The sequence below is a fragment of the Spermophilus citellus genome (assembly GCF_964194105.1).
Source record: "Spermophilus citellus genome assembly, chromosome: 2".
NCBI classification, from domain to species: domain Eukaryota; kingdom Metazoa; phylum Chordata; class Mammalia; order Rodentia; family Sciuridae; genus Spermophilus; species Spermophilus citellus.
Window position 1 is genome coordinate 193,504,176 of NC_138183.1, and position 19,882 is coordinate 193,524,057.

A 19,882-nucleotide genomic window follows, 5' to 3' on the forward strand; every position below is an offset into this window, starting at 1 on the left:
GTGATCCTCTTGTCTTAGCCTCCCAAGTCGCTTGGATTACAGGCGTCTACCACCAGGATGAAGATTCTTTATGGCACAATGATAATGTTTTAGAGTTATTGGTGATCATTGTACAACCTGTTGAATATACAAAACCAAACCAAAACAAAACACTAAATTGTACTTTTTTTTTTTTTCCCCTGTGCTGGGGATCAAACCCAGTACTTGGTACAGCTAAGCATGTGCTCTATCATTGACCTACATCCTCATCCTTTGAAATGCCATTTTAAAAGCATGAATTCTATGGTACATGAATTATAACTTCTATTTAAATGAATTTTAATAAAAATAACAAAAACAGAACAACTAGAATATGATTCTTTCAGTAATTCAATCTGTGATTTTTAAGCAAAGCAATTCACTTTGCCCTTTATTTCTCTGTGTGAATAGGTCATTAAAGTCTTCATAAGAGGCCTGATATCCATAACAAATTTTAAAAGTTTGATGAAAGACTAATCAGATATGAATAAAAATACGTATTCAGGGAAAGAAAAAAACTACGTTAGTGCATCTATAGTCCCAGCTACTGGGGAGGCAGAGGATTACTTGGACAACATAGTGAGGCCCTACCTCAAAAAAAAAAAAAAAAAAGAAAAACAAAGGCTGACACTATAAGAACTGGAAAACTTCTACCTTATAAAAATCTTCCTCACAGTTCTCAATATATAATAATCTACCTGTTATCATTCCTTAAGAGCTTATGTGTCAAAACTTTGTTTTTCATGTATTTACCTCATTCTCATAGCACTGAATGGTAAGCAGAGGCATGCCCGTTTTAGAAATAAGAAAGCAAACTATAAGAGGATAAATGGCTTTACCAATGTAAATACTTATGATGGGCTTCAAACTTTGATCTATGTCACTTGAACACCAAATTCTGCTGTCCAAGACATAACATGAAAGAAAAACAATGGAATAAAAATCTGAAGTCCTATGTTTGAATACTGTTTCTGCTACATAGAAATTTCATCATCTTAAACAAGTCGTGAACATTTTAGTTTTCTCATTTGTTTAAAAAAAAAACAAACCTGCCCTAGTTTAACTCACAGAATAGAAAATACAAATAGGCACTAATATGAACATGCCAGTTTTAAGGATTATAGAAATGTAAGAGAATCAGAAAGAAGTAGTACTACTGATAAACCAGAAACATGTTGAATCATTTTAATATTCTATAGTCTTTTCAATGGTAATGTTATGTACCACAGCAGTGATTTACTCCTTCTAAACACATCAAGAGTGCAGAACAAGTAGAGATCCCAAATGCAACTTAATTAGGGTAGTTCTAAAAACTTTAATACACTTCAAAATCACTATACTTTTATACCATCTAGAAGCATCCATTAAGGAACAATGACATCAGGATTTCAGACCTTACCCAAGATAAAGTTTTGGTGTACTGAAAAGGGAACAGATTCTAGATTAAACCTGGCTGAATCCTAGTTCTGACATGTACTAGGTGGATTACTTTTAATCTCCCAGCCTAAATGTCCTTATCTATAAATGCAGGGAAATATCTACCACCTCGCAGGGTGGCAGGTATATTAAGTAATACATATAAAGTTGCTAGAACAATGCCTGGCACAGGACTTAACTTTAAAAAAACTAATTGTTATCATTACATCATCCAGAAGTACTTTGGAAATACTGAGAAAACTCAAGAAAAATCATAAATTCCACATGCAAACACACTTAAATAAGGTTTAGTGAAAAATGAAGCAAAGAGATTATTTAAAACAGTGGTAAGTCATACAAGTAAGTTATACAAGAGGTTGTTAAGGGAACAGGTCCAACCTGAAAATAAAGAGATTAAGAGATGGATGAAGAAGTGGAAAAAAGAAGGGAAAGTAAGAAGAAAAAAGTGAGTTGAAGGAGAAATAGTGAAGGATGCTTTGAAACTGGTGGAAGTGAAACTTCATAAATCAGGACTAAAGGAAAAAGAAAGACTGAATTCTAGAGTATTTGCAAAGGAATAACATATGCAACTCATATTAAGTATTCCCAGGAATACAACTACAGATACCAAAACAACAGGCCACAGAATCAAAGACCCAAGTTCTAGCCCTCAGTAGCTTTACCACTAAGCTTCTAGGGATGCTCTAACATGAGAATATCTCAGTTTTCTCATTTATTAAGATATTTCCCCTACCTCTTTACAGAATCCTGAATTCCCTGAATCGCAGATTTCTTAACTATATGATATAGTGGTAAAATGAGACGTCAAACCTCTTGTCCAGCTTCATAATTCAAAGTGGGTGGGGGAAGTCTATTTTATTATTAACATGAAACTTAGATACTTCTCAATCTTTAGAGCCTACAGCCACTCTCTAAATTCCATCCTCTCCCTCATCACACCTCCCCTACTCCTCCCAGCTTCTCAGTGTATTCCTATTACCTTTAAAGTCGATCTGTATATGTTCTTTACCTTTCCTTAGGCCTATTCCCCAAGCATTCTCAGTTCTCCCTTAAGGGACCTAATCTCCTAGTCTCTCCTCACTCCCTGAATCTGCCTCTTACACTCTGGGAACTCTCTCTAGAACCTTCTGCTCCCTAGTTCTTTCTTTCTCCAGTCCTGCCTCAGATGTTCTTTATTCAGCCTCCCCCACCCCCAGTGCTGAGGATTGAACCCAGGACTTTGTGCATGCCAGGCAAGTGCTTTACCATTGAGCTAAACCCCCAGCCCTGTACTCAGCCTTTCTAGCATTCAGCTCAGTTCTCAGTCTTTATACTACCGCCAAATCTTTCCTTAGTTCCCCCCACCCCATTACCATCAACTTTTCTCTCAGTCTTTTCCCATTCCCCTCAATCTTCCCTGGCAGATTTACCCCCACCTCTGCTACTGTTCTAGTCTTCCCTCCAACCTCTATCCCTTCTTCCAGAGTTGCTTCTCTCATCCTTAATTATTTTCTCAGCTTCTCCAATATTTCCCTCATTTCCTTCTCCCTTCAACAATATAATCTGTCCTCCAATTTCTATTCACTTGTCGCCGCCCCTAGTCCTCGTATCTGCCTTCTACTCCATCTAAACGTCTCAGGTCGTCGCCAATATTTCCTCCTATCCTAAGCCTCCCTTCCCGTGCCGCTCTAAACGCCAAGACCCCATTTTTAGAGGCCCGGATCTGGCCTTTAAGGAGAAGAGGTACAAGTCACGTACCCCATTCGCATCTTGGCTCCGCTCTGACTGCCCCCGCTACCGGGTAGAGGAGGGCGAGGGGGCAGGCGGCCGAGGTGCATGCTCTTTTCGAGGGCCGACATCAAGGGGAGGCCGCACACAGTCAAACAGTGCCGAAGCTTCTTCCTACGCTAGGTGAGGCCCAACCGGTCACAGCTCACTTCTAACGACGCCCAGTCACTTTTGGACAGCACCCAGCTACCAGCAGCACCGCCTACCGCCCACCGGCTCTGTAAACTCCACCCCCTCGCCTTAGCGTTTCCCCCGGAAGTGCGCAACAGCCATCCCACAAAGGAAGCTGGGTAACGGAGTCTGCGAACTCCTCAAACCCCAGCGGAGAACTTGACAACCCCTCGCCGGAAGAAGGAGCGCTCGAAAGGCAATGCACGCTGGGCAATGGAGTCCTCAAAGGGCGTATCCCTGTGCGCTTGCGCAGATGGACGTGCCCCCTTCCAACCCCGCAGAGGTAATGTAGCAAAGCATCCTGGGTGTTGTAGTCTATTGGCGGGAAGGCGTCTTGGCGCCTTCTCTTCCCACTGCTTTCCGGAGGCTGTTGGAGAAAGAGCCGCTTCTTCCTGCCTCCCAGGCTGCCCAGCGGCGCCGGTTGCCGGGGAACGCAGGCACCGAGGGACGGGATGGCGGGAGGGTACAGCTTGCCTTCTGGGGCCAGAGTTGAGTTGGTGAAGAGGTCCGGCTCGTCATGAAACAACGAAAAGGCCAGGGGCCTGGGGGCGGCGGTGGGCGCAGGAAAAGAGGTAAGTTGTCAAAATTTGAGGAAAGCGTAGTAGGGCGAGCTTAATAGATAAACGGGGCGTAAAGAATTGTAGGGAAAGGGGGAAATCAGGGGTGGAAGAGAGAATAACCAAGGAATCAGAAGGTTAAGAGAGAACCCTCTTGAAAATGGAAAGGAGAGAGCCTGAAGTGGGAGCCAAAAGAGGTGATAAATGAAGTAGGATGAGGGTTAAATGCGTCCTGGTAAAACAATAAAATTATGGAGTGTTTTTGATAACAAAGGTAAATGTATGCTTAGTTTTGGCGGCTGACATGGGGCTATAAGAAACTTAAGTGGGAGACGGGAGTAAGTTTACGATCCTAATAGACAATGATCGCATTTTATTCATTACTGAATCGCCCAGGACTGTAACAAACAGGACTCAGTTAATGTTAGTTGAATGAAGAAAGAGAGAAGCAATTAATGATGAAATATGAAGGGCTACAAGCCAGAGATAGTATAAAGGACAGAGTGGGGAGTGACAAAATGTGATAGGATTTGGTAAAGGCACGAGGGTCTCCTAAAGAACCCGAAATGATGAAAGAATATGTAGCGAGAGGACCTCTTCAAGTTACGAGAAACAAGCTTGCAAAAAGAATCTTCTCTCTTCCAGATTAGGAAACTGGAAGATGTTAGCTGCAGTAAGAACAGTCCATCCTAGGAATTTAGGGCAGATCAGGAAACTAGAAATTGAATCTCTACAAGGCTACCTCCAAGAGCAGGGCAGAGGATATTGGGTGACCTTGCCTTTTGACGTTATAGTCAGTTTGGTGAGAATAAAGATATTGGAAACAGTGGTAGAACATTAGGCTATTAGGTTAAGGACTGAAACTGCAGTCTGGGAATTAATTTTGTCCTGATTAATGATAACTAAGGGGCTGTGGTTGTGGCTCAGTGGTAGAACACTTGCCAAGCATGTGTGAGGCACTGGGTCTGATTCTCAGCACTGCATGTAAATAGCTAAATAAATAAATAAATGTCTACCGACAACTAAAAAAAAAGTATGTTTTAAAAAATGATCACTAAAAATAAATAAATAAAAGGGCATTTCCAAATCTGGGGGGAAAAAATGATCACTAAGGCATTTTTGAGGCAATGCCTTGTCTGCCAGGAGTGATGAGAGGATCTGAGAATGATGCATGGAGGTGTCCAGTGTTGGTGTTCCTTGTCAAACCAGGCAAGCATATTAGGTTAATAGGAGGAAAATCAAAGTACATAATGTAACAGCATAGAAAAGAATTTCCTCACTACATCAAGTGCATGTGCAGGAACAGCTGGTATGCCATTGCACATAATTTTTATATTGAAACTAATTATACATGAGAGTTGTGATGGGTCTTTTCCCATTATAGACAGTAGAGAGAGTGTTTGCTTTGGAAGTTCAAAGAATTAGTTGTATAGGATTCTGACAGATTCCAGTATATTTTCTTTTAAGAGGCATGACTACTCCTGAAAGGAAAAGTCAGAATAGAAAGGTATATATAATATAGGAATGTGTGTTTTTTTAAGTCTTGTAAAAAAGGTACTGACTGTGAAAAGACAACTAGAGTCATAGTAATTGCCTCATTTACATTTTGATTTATCATACTTCTGAAATCCAATAAGTACTGTAGGAAAGGAAAGATTCAGGTGGTCTTTATTATAATACTGAGTTGAATTGTTAAATCATTTATCAAGTGAAGGGAGTTGCTGTTTTATGTTTAGCAAGAAGTAATTATTAGGCAAAAACATTAAGTAAGAATTAAGTAAAGGTAAAATATCTTTAAAAACATAGGTATTTTAATAATCAAAGCAGTACTTAGGGTTGGGAATGTAGCAACTTGGTTGCCTAGTGTGTGTGTGAGCCCCTGAGTTCGATACTTGCTACCACAAGGAAAAAGAAACCAAATTGGACCTACCTAGCAGAACCTATCTACTTGTATCATTATATTTATGTTTTTCAAATAGTATCTTTTCAATCAAAAAGTTTGTATTAGTATATCTTAGTTGGTATGTTTTTTACTTAGAATAACCAGAATCAAACTCTAAATACTAATTAGTTATCAGGGGGGCATAAGTGACCGGGTAGATTATTCTGTGGTCTGGATTGCTAGTTACTTCTCATGTATTGGAATAAGCAGGATAAGCCTTCTCTCTGTAAAACTAAAGGGCTGTGTTTTCATTCAAAAATCAAATTGTATTTTTTTTAATGTTTTGTGTAGATTTTGACTCATTGTTCGTAGATTCCTCCATAGGTTTGAGTGACATTTCACCATCTACAAGTCTACCACCTCTGGTTGAAGGTCAGCTACGTTGCTTTCTAAAACTCACAGTTAATAAAGTCATATGGAAGATTGCAAAGCCTCCTACTTGTGTACTTGTACGAGTGAGATGGTGGGGAGAAACATCAGATGGTACCCTCTTTTGTCCCCGGGATGCATTGCAAACTGAACCAAAAGCTGTGAGAACTACTACACGTTATGCTATTCGCTGTGGTCCAAAACAATTTACTTCTTACTTAACAGGTATGTTTTCGTTTATTATTTTACTTACAGATATGATAGGAAGTATGTGGGTATGCTGTCAGCAATAAGTGATATTATGTATCTAGGATTTATGAGCATTAATTATTGCATGAAAGAGGCTTTAAATAACTACCATTTATTGAGTGTATACTTTGTGTTTAGTAGTTGATACATATTCTTATCCTTGAAATAATAACCCTAGAAAATAGGTATTTTCTGTTTTTAGACAATACGAAGGTTCAGAGAGATGAAATGCATACTGTCTAATGTCACAGTTGATAAATGGCAGAACTAGAATTTGAATCCACTTTTGACTGACACCAAAACTCATGATTCTTAGTCTTAGATATCTGGGTGACGGAGGCAGGAGGATCACATGAGCCCAGGAGTTCAAGGCCAGCCTAGGTCTTGCAGCATAGCAAGACCTCATCTCAACAATAAAAATGAAAAGCAAACAAACGACAACAAAAAATGGTCTTTTCACTATACCATATTAAAAAAAAAAAAAAGGGGGATTGAACTCAGGGGCATGGGTACTTAAACACTGAGCTATATCTCCAGCTCTCTTTTATTTTTATTTTTATTTTTTATACCTTTATTTTATTTATTTTTATATGGTGCTAAAGATCAAACCCAGTGCCTCACACTTGCCAGACAAATGCTCTACCACAGAGCCGAAGCCCCTTTTTTTTTATTTTGAGAGAGGGTCTTGCTAAGTTGCTGAGACCAGCCTTGAATTTATGATCCTCCTGCCTCAGCCTCCTGAGTTGCTGGGATTACATGTGGGTGCCACCACACCCTGCACTATAACATACTCTCTAAGTAAGAACTATAGTCTCTAGTCTGTATTTCTAAATACCAAATGGGTTGTTTTTATTTTTAACATTTTTTTTTTAACTTGTGGATGGACACAATACCTTTATTTATTTATTTGTTTGTTTGTTTATTTATTTATTTTGTGGGGCTGAGGATCAAATTCAGTGCCTTACATTTGCTAGGTGAGCACTCTACCACTGAGCCAGCCCCTAAATGTTTTTTTTTTTTTTAATGAATTAATGTTATAGATTTGTAGAGAATGTAGGGATCCCTTTATAGGGAACCAGAAGGCAAAATGTCTTCATTTCTGTCAAAATATTCTGAATTTATGTGTTCTTTCTTTCTTCAAATTAAGTTTCCACATAAACACATATTAGATGGTGGGGCTATTTACCAAATCAATCCAGTTCCAAGTCAATAAAAATCATGCATTTATCATGTAAACATTGTTGGGTTATGAATATTGGAAGATTAGAGGTAAAGGGAAAAATTTTTGAAACATCAAAACATAAAGAACAAGTGCTATAAATTTAGTCATTCAAAAAAATGCTTAGCATGTTTAGACATTGTGTGGCTTACTGTAAAGATTACAAAAATTAATCAGATAAAGATCAGAACGGTATCTAATTCTAACTTCACAAATAACTTAGAATTATTAAAGGATACCCATAGATAGCTCTTGCTATTATAAACCTACAACTTAGATCCTCAGGTAGTATTCTTATATAATTTAACAAATAATGAGTGATTAGAAATTTACTAAGAGAAATTATATCTTTTGATATAATAATCAACAGGTCAAATGTTTGAGAATCTGGTATAATAATGCATTATACTTGACATCTGAACATTTTAGTTGGCGTTACGAACTTGGGAAAGTCCTTTCTTGCTTTGATCCCATTCCTTCATCTGTAAAATCAGATCACCTACCCTTTCACCTTCTAGGTATTTTCATGAAGAAGTGACCTGTGAATGGAAAGAATACAGACTTTCAATCTAGAGTTTGGATTCTGTCTTCAGAACTGAATTTCTGTACTATGCTGGGAGATTCCTTAAGATCTTAGAATCTCAGTTTCCTGTTAGGTGGATAGAAAATATACCTGCTTATCAGGAATTATTCTGAAGATTAAATGAAAAAGTGTTTGTAAGGTGATTGCTCCAACACTCCACACATTGTTGGTGAAAATCTTGCGCATATATGAGTCTTGGGCACTTGGGGAATACAGAGATTTAAAAATAGGCCCCACTGAAAAGGAACTTAAAAACTAGTTGAAGGTCCTGCAATCTGTACACGTGGTAAAAATAAGAATTCCTACCCCATTTGAATCAAATGTATGATATATGTCAAGATCATTGTAATGTTTTGAGAACCAATTAAAAAAAAAACTAGTTGAAGGGCTGGAGTTGTGGCTCAGTGGGGGAGAGTGCTTGCCTAGCATGTGTAAGGCATTGGGTTCAATCCTTGGCACCACATAAAAAAATAAATAAATAAAACTGGGCAGATCCTGAGAGGAAGGATGGGTTTTTTCTGGAGGAAAGGTCCGGGAGCAGAAGTGATGAATGCCATCTCCAGGTTGAGGTCCTGAAACCCTGCCCATGTCTTCCCCAACATTCTTTCTCCCCTTCCTGTTGGCTGGAGTGCTAAAGACTAGGGGCTCCTGAAAGCCACATGTTGAAAATTGCAGAACCATTGTCAGCATGGTCCCTGAATGACTACATGAGCAGAACCACCTGCCAGCCTGATGGGCTCCCCTCAGAACTGTAATAAAACTGAAATATTTGGCTGCAAATAAATAAATAAATAAAATAAAGAAAAAAAATAGTTGAGGGGCTGGGGCTGGGGCTGAGTGACAGAACGCTTACCTAGCATGTACAAGGTACTGGGTTCAATCCTCAGCACCACATAAATAAAAAACAAAGGTATTGTGTCCAACTACAACTAAATATATATATATATATATATATATATATATATTAAAAATTTTTTTTAAAAGTTTGAAAGTATATAAAACTGACATACATGAAATGGTAGTGAGCAGTGTCAAAAAGTATATAATTAAATATCTGATTACTTGGTATACATAGTATCGTATGAATATTCTAGGTCATTAATTAAGGGCTAATTTTTAATTACCGAGGAGCCAGAATCCTACTTCTGTTCTTTACTCTTGCTACTTTACTTTGAGCAAGCTATTTCATCTTCCTGTGCCTAATTCTCCCATCTTTGAAAGAGATAAACACCAAATGTGTCAGCATACAAATTTCATATATCTATGTAGGAAAGAAGTAAAGAAGTCATGGAAAAAGTAGGATTTGGGTAGGAGATAGATAAAGTGAACCTTGTAAGTGATGGCCCAGTTGTGGACATGAGCATGACATGTTTTTTAGAGAATGAAGAGTCAAGAGATCAAATATTAATTCTTAAGGTTGTGTGCTCTAACTGAAAACTTCAGAAAAGTATTACTATTTCTTGAACTGTATGGTGGGTGGGTGTTTTATTGTTTTTCTTTTATATACTCTGATGCATATTTCACTGAAAATAAAATAACAAAAATTAATGAATATGATGTTACATATTAGCATAAAATATGAATTAGTCCAGTTTGGAAGTTAAGGTAGTCAATAGTTTATATGCATTTAAATAAAAATAACATAGGAAAACAAGGGAATGTGTATAATATTTTGCAATTTATGAAATACTTTCACTTCTATCATCTTACTTGGTGTTTCAAATGACCCTGTGACATTGGCAAAGTGTTTAAATTTTATTTCTTTATGTCTATTTTGTCTTGTTCTGAAAAGAAGTTAAGGAAATTGTAAATACCTGTTAAATATTGATTTTTTTAATTATTGAGAAAAATCTTTGCATTTTTTAAAAAAAAATTTTAATTGTATATGGACACAATACCGTTATTTTATTTTTTTATTTTTAGGTGGTGCTGAGTAGTTCGAACTCAGTGCTTCATACATGCTAGGCAAGCACTCTACCACTGAGCCACAACCCCAGTTCTGCAATTTTAATCTTTTAAAGCTTTTTTTGTGTGTGTGAAAGTGAAAATATAATAGAAGAATTATAGTAATAAAGTCTCTGGGAAGTACTAGAATGCATTCTATGAGGATCTGTATGTTTGTACTGTGTATTTTCCTCGTTTTCTAAGTCATGAATTTGAGGTTCAAAGAGTTAAAAGTGATCAACCTAAGGTTACCATAACACTAATCCTAATTTCAGGGAGGCTGGTGATTCTAAGAACATTAATATTTCTGCTATGCCATGTGGATTCAAAAACTAGAAGGATTATAGGATTTGGAGATGTGCCTCACAGTCTCTTCTTATATTTTTCCTCCCTTGCCCTTTATTGCTTTGTAGGAAATAGCAGCCATGAAAATATTTGGAATATGGAAAGGTTAAAGTAGAAACTGGAAAAATTATGGTACTTCTGTGGACCTTACCACTTGATTTTTGCCTCTCTATAATTTCATAAGATTTAATTAGTAGGAAAATGCAAGACAGGAGGGGTGGTAATAATGCTGAACAATGGGAATTCTAGCAACAGCAAAAATGAAGGATAAAGATTAGAAGTCTATTGGGAATTAAGCATTATAATAAAGTAATGAATAATGAAGAGATATATAATTCAGTAGAACTGAGTTTTAGCCTAGTTCTGGCTCTTTAAAGCTTATTAAACTCAGGAATTTTATGTGACCTCTCTGAGCTTGTTTTATCCCCAGATAGAGACAGAAACACCTATATCATAGAATCATAAAGAGGATTAATGAGACATGGGAGAACTTGGCTGTTAGTAAAGAGCCCACAAATGTTGATCTATTTCTCTTATTCCACCTGTGCATATCATTTTATAGACTACAAAACATTTTTGCATCTATTAGCTCATATGATTTTTTTAGAAAACCTCCATGAGTAGGTAAGAAAGGGACTGTGGTTTATTAAGTAATTTGCCTGAAGTCATATAATAGCCATTTAGCGACTATGGTGTAGAAGGGCCCTGTGTACCTTAATTTCTCACATAGCAACTATACGGTGTTATAATGCCTGTTTATAGATAGTTGTGGTTTACACAGAAATAGCTTGTGAATATTAGAATCAAGACACAACCATAGGTCTTCTCATTATAAGTTCCACATGCTTTTCTTTCAGTGGTGAAAGTGAACTATTTCTCAACTTTGGTAATAAAATATTCAGAAATTGGGGCTGGAGTTGTGGCTCAGTGGTAGAGCACTTGCCTAGCATGTGTGAGGCACTGGGTTCGATTCTCAGCACTGCATATAAATAAATGAATAAAATAAAGATCCATCAATATCTAAAAACAATTTAATAATCTTTAGAAGTTGTACTTTCTTGAAATGATCATAGATTCATTTTGCATACTTAATATTTATCCTTCTATGAATGAAGACCATGAAGGTATTAGGTCTAAATGAATAATTGAAGAAAACAGTTAAAGTATATATTTCCATTCCTTAGTTTCAAGGGATTTATTTCATTAGCTCAGTTCTCCAGATATAACCCAGGAGTAAGCATTTAGATACTCCTGGGAGACGGGAACCAAACCTTTCAGCTATGTAAGAGCAGCCTTTTGTCTAATTCAATGAAAGAATTCAACTGAGATTTATTGCTTTTATATTTCAAAGACAAAGCCTAAGTTCTTGGCAAATATGGTTAGTACAGTACTCTTTTAAAGGTATATTCCTTGTCCAGATACTTGGTATATTAAGTATTTTATTCAGTATTTTTCCCCCACTTAGTGTAAGGTATTTATCATTCTTCTTTGAAACATACTTGTTCTTTTGGTCTTGGGCTTACACTTACACTCCCCCCCTACCCCTAAATTGGTATTGAAAGTGTCTGGTTTATTTGAAATTTTTAAGTAAAAGTGTTTTTCAATGTATATCCCTCGTCCATTTCCAAAATTAAAAATAAATGAAAAATATCTAATAAATAATGATTTATTTCTAATTAGATATGGCTGTCCTGGTGCTGGAAGTAATCACCAAACTTGATCATCTTCCAATTGGTAAAGTTCAGATCAGTGGACTAGCTCAGCTTTCTCCAACCCATCAAATCAATGGATTTTTTACCATTGTTTCACCAATGTCTAAGAAACTTGGAGAACTTCAGGTAAAAACATTTTAATTCTTTACTGCATAGAATAAAATTTTGGGGGGCAGAAATAATTAAGCCTTGTGGAGTTGATAGGTACATGCATCCCATGTATCACCTCATGGCTTTACTCATGTTTGTAACAGAGACTATAACATACCAAATCCATTTAGTGCTTCTCTGCCTATCTCAATTTCCAAGAGTCCTTCATAACTCCTACTGTACTCATTCTTTACATTCTATTAAATTCATATAAACATTAATTACATAATCATTCTGTTAAAATCTCCAAAGTTGCTTATTAGTAGGATGCCTTTTATTCTCCTTCCTTTCAAAGTCCAGATTTCCCTGAAAGGCAAGATTGTTTTCTTTCTTTGCTTTTCCCCCAGCTTCTAATGTAGTACCAAGCAATAATCTCTTGTTAAACTTGTGCCAAGAGGTGTCTTTGATTTATTCATAGATTAACCTTACATTTTCTTTGACATTTTCTTCCTAACCTAACTTAGGATTCTTATATCTGAATCCTAAGTTAGGTTCTACTAACTTAGGATTCAGATATAAGTGATGGCCCTCTAATTTAGTTTTCCAGAAAACAGAGTGATATATATTATGCTGCAGATATGCATAGACATCCTGGGAAAGAACATCAAAGGGTCACTTTTCTGAGGGGACTCTTTGGGAGAGCTTTCTAGAGAAAGCTCAGATAGATGCCTTAGAAATTCAAGGGGGAGTTATACCTTTAAAGTGTGTTCTAAAATGTATATAGAAAATTAAACAAATAAATAAGAAATTGTCCAAAAGAATAAGGAAAGAGCATCTACATTATCTGATGTAAGAATGTATTATAAAACCACAAGCAGGTAATTATGTCAGTGGAATAGATTAGAGAATCCAGAAATAGATCAAACTAAGTGAAAGAACATTTTCTTTATTGTATGTGTCAGATTTTATACATTAAATTTTAAAATAACACCTAATGTTGATAATATTATGGTTATCAGTCTTGTTTACTTGTGCTCTTCTGATGATGGTATATATTGTATCAGACTTGCAAGATAGTAGGAACCATGTTTCAAGGGCCATAAAAATTATCATATATTATATAGCTCAATAATTCCAATTTAGGAACTGATTGTAAAGAAATACCATAAAAAGGAACTAGAAACAATCATGTTAAGAGAAATAAGTCAAACTCAGAATGTCAAGAGTTGTGTTTTCTCTCATATGTGGAAGCTAGAAAGAAAAAAGAAAAAGAAAGGTGGGAATGGATCTCCTAAAAATCAAAGAGAGACCGGTAGAGGAAAAGGATCAAGGGATGGGAAGGGGGTAGGGGATGGGAGTAAGTGCTAGAGAGTGATATTGGCCAAATTATATTTTTATATTTTATGCATGTATGAATATGTAACAACAAATCCCATCATTGTGTACAACTATAGTGCACCAATAGAAAAAGTAGAAAAAAATAAATTTTAAAAAATCATAAAAAGAAGATTCCCATAATTAAGCCTAAGATCCCCTTAGGCTTAATTATGGGAATACATTTTTAATATTGGAAAAAACAAAATATTAAAATTGTAGTCTTTTGATATATTTTATATCTATAAGAGGTAAAATTACATAGTTATGGTTGTATGGCAGCATGGAAAATGATTTTGTATCCATGACAGGAAAATTGAAGTGATTAATTATATATGTACATATAATTGATGACTAGAGGGAAAAAATAGGGAAAAATGAAAAGGTAGGAATATAGGATTCTAGGTAGGTTTTTTTTTCTTTTTTAAAATTAAGATATAATTCACACCATAAAATTTCCCTTTTTAAAGTGTATAATTTGGGGAGTTTTTAGTATATTCACAAGATTATACAACCATCACTTATTAATTCTAGAACATTTCATCATTCCAAAAAGCAACACTGTACCCACTACCAACCACTCCCATTTTCTCCTTCCCCAATCTCAGGCAACTATTAATCTACTTTCTGTCTCTATATATTAGCCTGTTTTGGACATTTCATATATACAGAACAATGTGTGACCTTTTTCAACTGGCTTCTTCCATTTGGCGTAATGTTTTTAAGGTTCATCCATGTTTTCTGCATGTATCATCACTATATTCCTTTTTATGGATAATAATATTTGATGTATGAGTATACCTTATTTTGTTTATCCATTCTTCAGTTGATATGGGCACTTGAATTTTCCTTTTTTTTGATTAGTATGAATAATGATGCTGTGAACATTCATGTACAAGTTCTTTTGTGAACATGTTTTAAGTTCTCTTGGGTATATAACTAGTAGTAGAATTGTTGGGTGGGATGGTAATCTGGTTTAATTTTTTGAGGACCTGCCAAACTTTTCAAAGTGGCTACTCTATTTTTTAAATCATACTTAAATGTCATTGATATAATAAGACTTGTGGCTTATAAATTTTTTAAAATTTTTCTTTTAGAATGTTCTAATTCTAGAACATTTCATCATTCACCCAAGATTCACACAATCTTTATTTATTTATATTTTTATGTGGTGCTGAGGATCAAACCCAGTGCCTCACACAAGCAAGGCAAGCATTCTACCACTGAACTACAGCCCCAGCCCTGTAGTTTTTAAATTTATATATTACTGGATTTGTTGAATGGTTTTTAATAGAGCAGTGGAGACAGAAATTAGATTCTGAAAGATTGAGTACAAAAATAGTAGGCATTTCAGTGAAAAAGTAGAAGCACCAGTTGAAGATTTCTGTTTCCCAGATAAGTCACAGTGAAGAAATGGGAGTAGTGTGATATAATCAAAAGTGTTCTAGAATTAGACATAAAGAAACTGGTTATAAAAACAATTCTGGTGTTAACTACCTAATTGTTTATACTTGCCAAGATTCAATATCCTATTTTTTAAAATATCTTTATTTTATATTTATTTTTATGTGATGCTGAGAATCAAACCCAGTCCCTTACATGTGCAAGAATAGCACTCTACCACTTAGCCACAACCCCAGCCCCTCAATGTTCTATTTTGTAAAATAGTTCTCAAACATTTTAGTATCACTGCAAGGATTGTATGAGATGAAAAAAATATAGAAACGCTTAATATGGTGTTAGGTGTGTGATGGCAACACAGCAAATTTACTTGAATTTGAGAAATGTTACCAAACTCAAATTCACATTGGCTACTTGAACAGACCAGTGACTCAAGGACAAGTTGTTGGGGCCAGGAAAAAAAGTTTATTTGGAAAGCTAGCAAAACAAAGAAGATGGTCTTTGTTGCTGTCACCAAAAAACCATCTTGTTCAGGAGATGCAAGTGCAAGGCTAACATAGGAATTTGGGTGTAAGCATACCAGATAGGAAGACTCCATGGTAGTTACAAATTTTCTGAAATGTGCCACTGTTATCTGTAGACAACCAGATGTGCTGGGTTCTGCAAATCCAAAAAAAAAAAAAAAAAAAAAAAAAAATTTACTGATTAGAAAGTCTTTTGACTCATGTCTTTTTAGTTCCTTTTTTCAGGAATAACTAACCTTGAAGATAAGCATTAGGATACAAAAGTCATCTTTTTCTGAAGAACAGGGCAGACTGTGAAAGACAACTTCTGCCAGAAAAGATAGGGAAAGGCAGCTTTTGCATAAGAACAATTTTAACATGTTAGATTCAGTCAGAGGTGTCATATATAGCAAAGCTAGTGGGAGACTAATATTATTCAGCTGCATGTCCTCCAAAATTAGTGCTTTCTAAAATCAACTAAAAGCAAGTGAAGCTACAGGGTTTATTTAAATTTTCCCTAGGTTACAGAGGTAGTTTTGGTAGCAGGAAATAGAATTGAGAAGTTGTGGTGCATCATGTTTTAGAACAAGGGGTTGGCAAACTACCCCATGGATCAAATCTGGCTTTTTGACTTAAAAAAAAAAATGGTTTCTGTGTTTAAAGGATCTTTATACGCAAATAAAATCTAAAATATTTGCTATCTGACTTCGTACAGAATGAGTTTGCCATCCCTTTTTTAGAATACAGGAGACTTTGGTAGGCCAAAGGAAAGAACAATTGAAGAGAGTAAAAGTAAAATGAAATAATTGATAAGTTAGGTTCTGAAGAGAATTTGATGGGAATGAGTTCTTCTCACGAAGACAAATGATAGGCTTAAATTTGGGATGGAGGAATTATACTAGGAGGGGATAAAAAAAGAAACATTTTGAGATTGAGCAGGGCAAAATTAAGGACATTGATGCTAACCTTTTAAAAATCAATATTTATTGTATGCCCACACCTGCCATATATTAGGCACTATATATTTTATTTCATTTATCATTTTAAAATTGTTTTCATTAAACAGATAGATATGCAAAACATTATATATATAAGGTAAAATAATAGCCATATAGTAAATACCCATTGGCTTCTCACTTAGGTTAGGAAATATTAATATAATAAATAGAAGAAGCCAGTTACACAGATTCATCCATATCACTTTGTATATAAAAGTTCCTTTTTGCTTAGTTGTTCCTATTGTATTGATATTCCACAATTTATAAATCTTTTTTTCAGTTGTTGAGTTTTTTTCCCCCTACTTTTTGCCTATTTCAAATAAAGCAACTCTGTGTGTGGACATAGTTATTATTCTCTTGGGAAAATACCCAAGTATGGAATTACTGATCCATATGCTAAGTGATTTTTAAGTTTTTGTACAATTTTATATTCCTATCAGTAGAACATGCATTCTAGTTGTTCTACATCCTCACCAGAACTTAATATGGTCAGTCTTTTTATCATTCTAGCTAGTGAGTATATACTTATATCTTGCTGCAGAGTTTGCAGTTCCTGATGATTTGCTGAGTATTTTTTCATCACCTTTTTGGCCATTCTTATATTTTCTTCAGGGGTTCAAATACTATAACTCTCAAGCCAAATCTGGCTCACCACCTGTTACAGTTTAGATATGAGGTATCCTCCAAAAGCTTCTGTTAATGCAGGAATATTCAGAGGTAAAATGATAAGACTGGGAATTTGTAACCTAATCAGTCCATCCTACTTTGAATGGACTGACTGGGTGGTAACTAGGGAGGTGGGGCATGGCATGAAGAAGTGTAGGCCATTGGGACATGCCCTTGGAAGGGTATATCTTTCTCTCTCTCTCTCTCTCTCTCTCTCTCTCTCTCTCTCTCTTTCTCTCTTTCTCTCTTTCTCTCTCTCTCTCTCTCTCTTTCCTGATCTTGCCATGAGCTGAGCAGCTTTCCTCTGCTGGGCCCTTCTCCTATGACATACTGCCTCACCTTGGGCCCAGAGCAATGGAGTTGGCTATTTATGGACTGAGACCTCTGAAACCATGAGGCCCAAATAAACTTTCTCTCCTCTAAGTTATTCTTATCATGTATTTTGTTCACAATAATGCAAAAGTTCACTAAAACACCACCTATATTTGCAAATAACTTTACTAGAAAACAGCCACACCCTACATTTTTATATGGTTTATGTTTTTTCATGCGACAAAAGAATTGAGTAATTATGACAGAGCACACAAAACCTAAAATATTAAGTCTCTGGCCCCATCCTAAGAAAATGTACCAACCTCTAATTTACCTTTGTAAACTGTTGTTCAATTCTTTTGCCCATTTTAATTTTTAATTTTTATTTTCAGTGCTAGGGATTGAACCCACAGCCTCACCCTCATGAGGCAAGTGCTACTGCTGAGGTACACTCAAAGCCCACACATTTTTAAAATAAGTATTTTGTTTTCTGTTTTTTTTTTTTTTTTTTTTTTTCCTGTACTGGTGACTGAACCCAGGAGTGTTCACCACCGAGCTATCCCCAGCCCTTTATATTTTATTCTGCATTAGAGCCTTGCCAAGTTGTCCAGGATGGCCTTGAACTTACAATCCTCTGCCTCAGGCTCCCAAGTAGCTGGGATTACAGGTGTCTGCTACCATGCTAAGCTCATTGAGTTTTGAAAGCATTTTTATATTTGTGATATATATAAGTGGACTTAGGTGTTATTTATTTGTTTATGGAGTTATTAATTTGTTTATATCTTATTTATTTATTTATTTATTGTCCTAGCTTGTGGTTTATCTTTTTTGTTTCTTGATGATGTCTTTTGAAAAACAGTTTTTCTTTAATGAAATCAAACTTATCAATTTTGCCTTTTTTTGGTTTAATAGGGTATTACTTCTAAGATTTTTTTTTGTGTTAGGTATTTTTTTTTAATTGGTTGTTCACAACATTACAAAGCTCTTGACATATCATATTTCATACATTAGATTGAAGTGGGTTATGAACTCCCAATATTACCCCAAATGCAGATTGCAGAATCATGTCGGTTACACATCCACAATTTTACATAATGCCCTATTAGTAATTGTTGTATTCTGCTACCTTTCTTATCCCCTACTATCCCCCCTCCCCTCCCCTCCCATCTTCTCTCTCTACCCCATCTACTGTAATTCATTTCTCTCCTTGTTTATTTTCCCATTCCCCTCACAACCTCTTATATGTAATTTTGTATAGCAATGAGGGTCTCCCTTCATTTCCATGCAATTTCCCTTTTCTCTCCCTTTCCCTCCCATCTCATGTCTCTGTTTAATGTTAATCTTTTCTTCCTGCTCTTCCTCCCTGCTCTGTTCATAGTTGCTCTCATTATATCACAGAAGACATTTGGTATTTGTTTTTTTGGGATTGGCTAGCTTCACTAAGCATAATCTGCTCTAGTGCCATCCATTTCCCTGCAAATTCCATGATTTTGTCAATTTTTAGTGCTGCGTAATATTCCATGGTGTATAAATGCCACTTTTTTTTATCCATTCATCTATTGAAGGGCATCTGGGTTGGTTCCACAGTCTAGCTATTGTGAATTGTGCTGCTATGAACATCGATGTGGCAGTATCCCTGTAGCATGCTCTTTTAAGGTCTTCAGGGAATAGTCCAAGAAGGGCAATAGCAGGGTCAAATGGTGGTTCCATTCCCAGCTTTCCCAGGAATCTCCATACTGCTTTCCAAATTGGCCGCACCACTTTGCAGTCCCACCAACAATGTACAAGTATACCCTTTTCTCCACATCCTCGCCAGCACTTGTTGTTTGACTTCATAGTGGCTGCCAATCTTACTGGAGTGAGATGGTATCTTAGGGTGGTTTTGATTTGCATTTCTCTGACCGCTAGAGATGGAGAGCATTTTTTCATGTACTAGTTGATTGATTGTATATCCTCCTCTGAGAAGTGTCTCTTCAGGTCCTTGGCCCATTTGTTGATTGGGTTATTTGTTATCTTATTGTCTAATTTTTTGAGTTCTTTGTATACTCTGGATATTAGGGCTCTATCTGAAGTGTGAGGAGTAAAAATTTGTTCCCAGGATGTAGGCTCCCTATTTACCTCTCTTATTGTTTCTCTTGCTGAGAAAAAACTTTTTAGTTTGTTGATTTTATATCCTGCCACTTTGCTGAATTCATTTATTAGTTCTAGTAGTTTCTTTGTAGACC

The 19,882-nt window shown here is 36.0% G+C and overlaps 2 protein-coding genes across 2 annotated transcripts in view; one reads left to right on the forward strand and one right to left on the reverse strand.

Moving 5' to 3' along the window:
* The window catches only part of PPME1 (protein phosphatase methylesterase 1), a 61,208-nt gene extending 57,688 nt beyond the window's left edge, over positions 1-3,520 (reverse strand). Inside the window, exon 1 of the mRNA XM_081282622.1 lies at positions 3,193-3,520. Within this exon, the coding sequence (XP_081138748.1) occupies positions 3,193-3,293 (101 nt within the window). The 5' untranslated portion in view covers positions 3,294-3,520. The remainder of the gene's footprint in view (positions 1-3,192) is intronic.
* A 209-nt stretch (positions 3,521-3,729) lies between these two features.
* The window catches only part of C2CD3 (C2 domain containing 3 centriole elongation regulator), a 147,564-nt gene continuing 131,411 nt past the window's right edge, over positions 3,730-19,882 (forward strand). Inside the window, exons 1-3 of the mRNA XM_081263133.1 lie at positions 3,730-3,965; positions 6,217-6,486; positions 12,282-12,439. Coding sequence (XP_081119259.1) covers positions 3,911-3,965; positions 6,217-6,486; positions 12,282-12,439 — 483 coding nt within the window. The 5' untranslated portion in view covers positions 3,730-3,910. The remainder of the gene's footprint in view (positions 3,966-6,216; positions 6,487-12,281; positions 12,440-19,882) is intronic.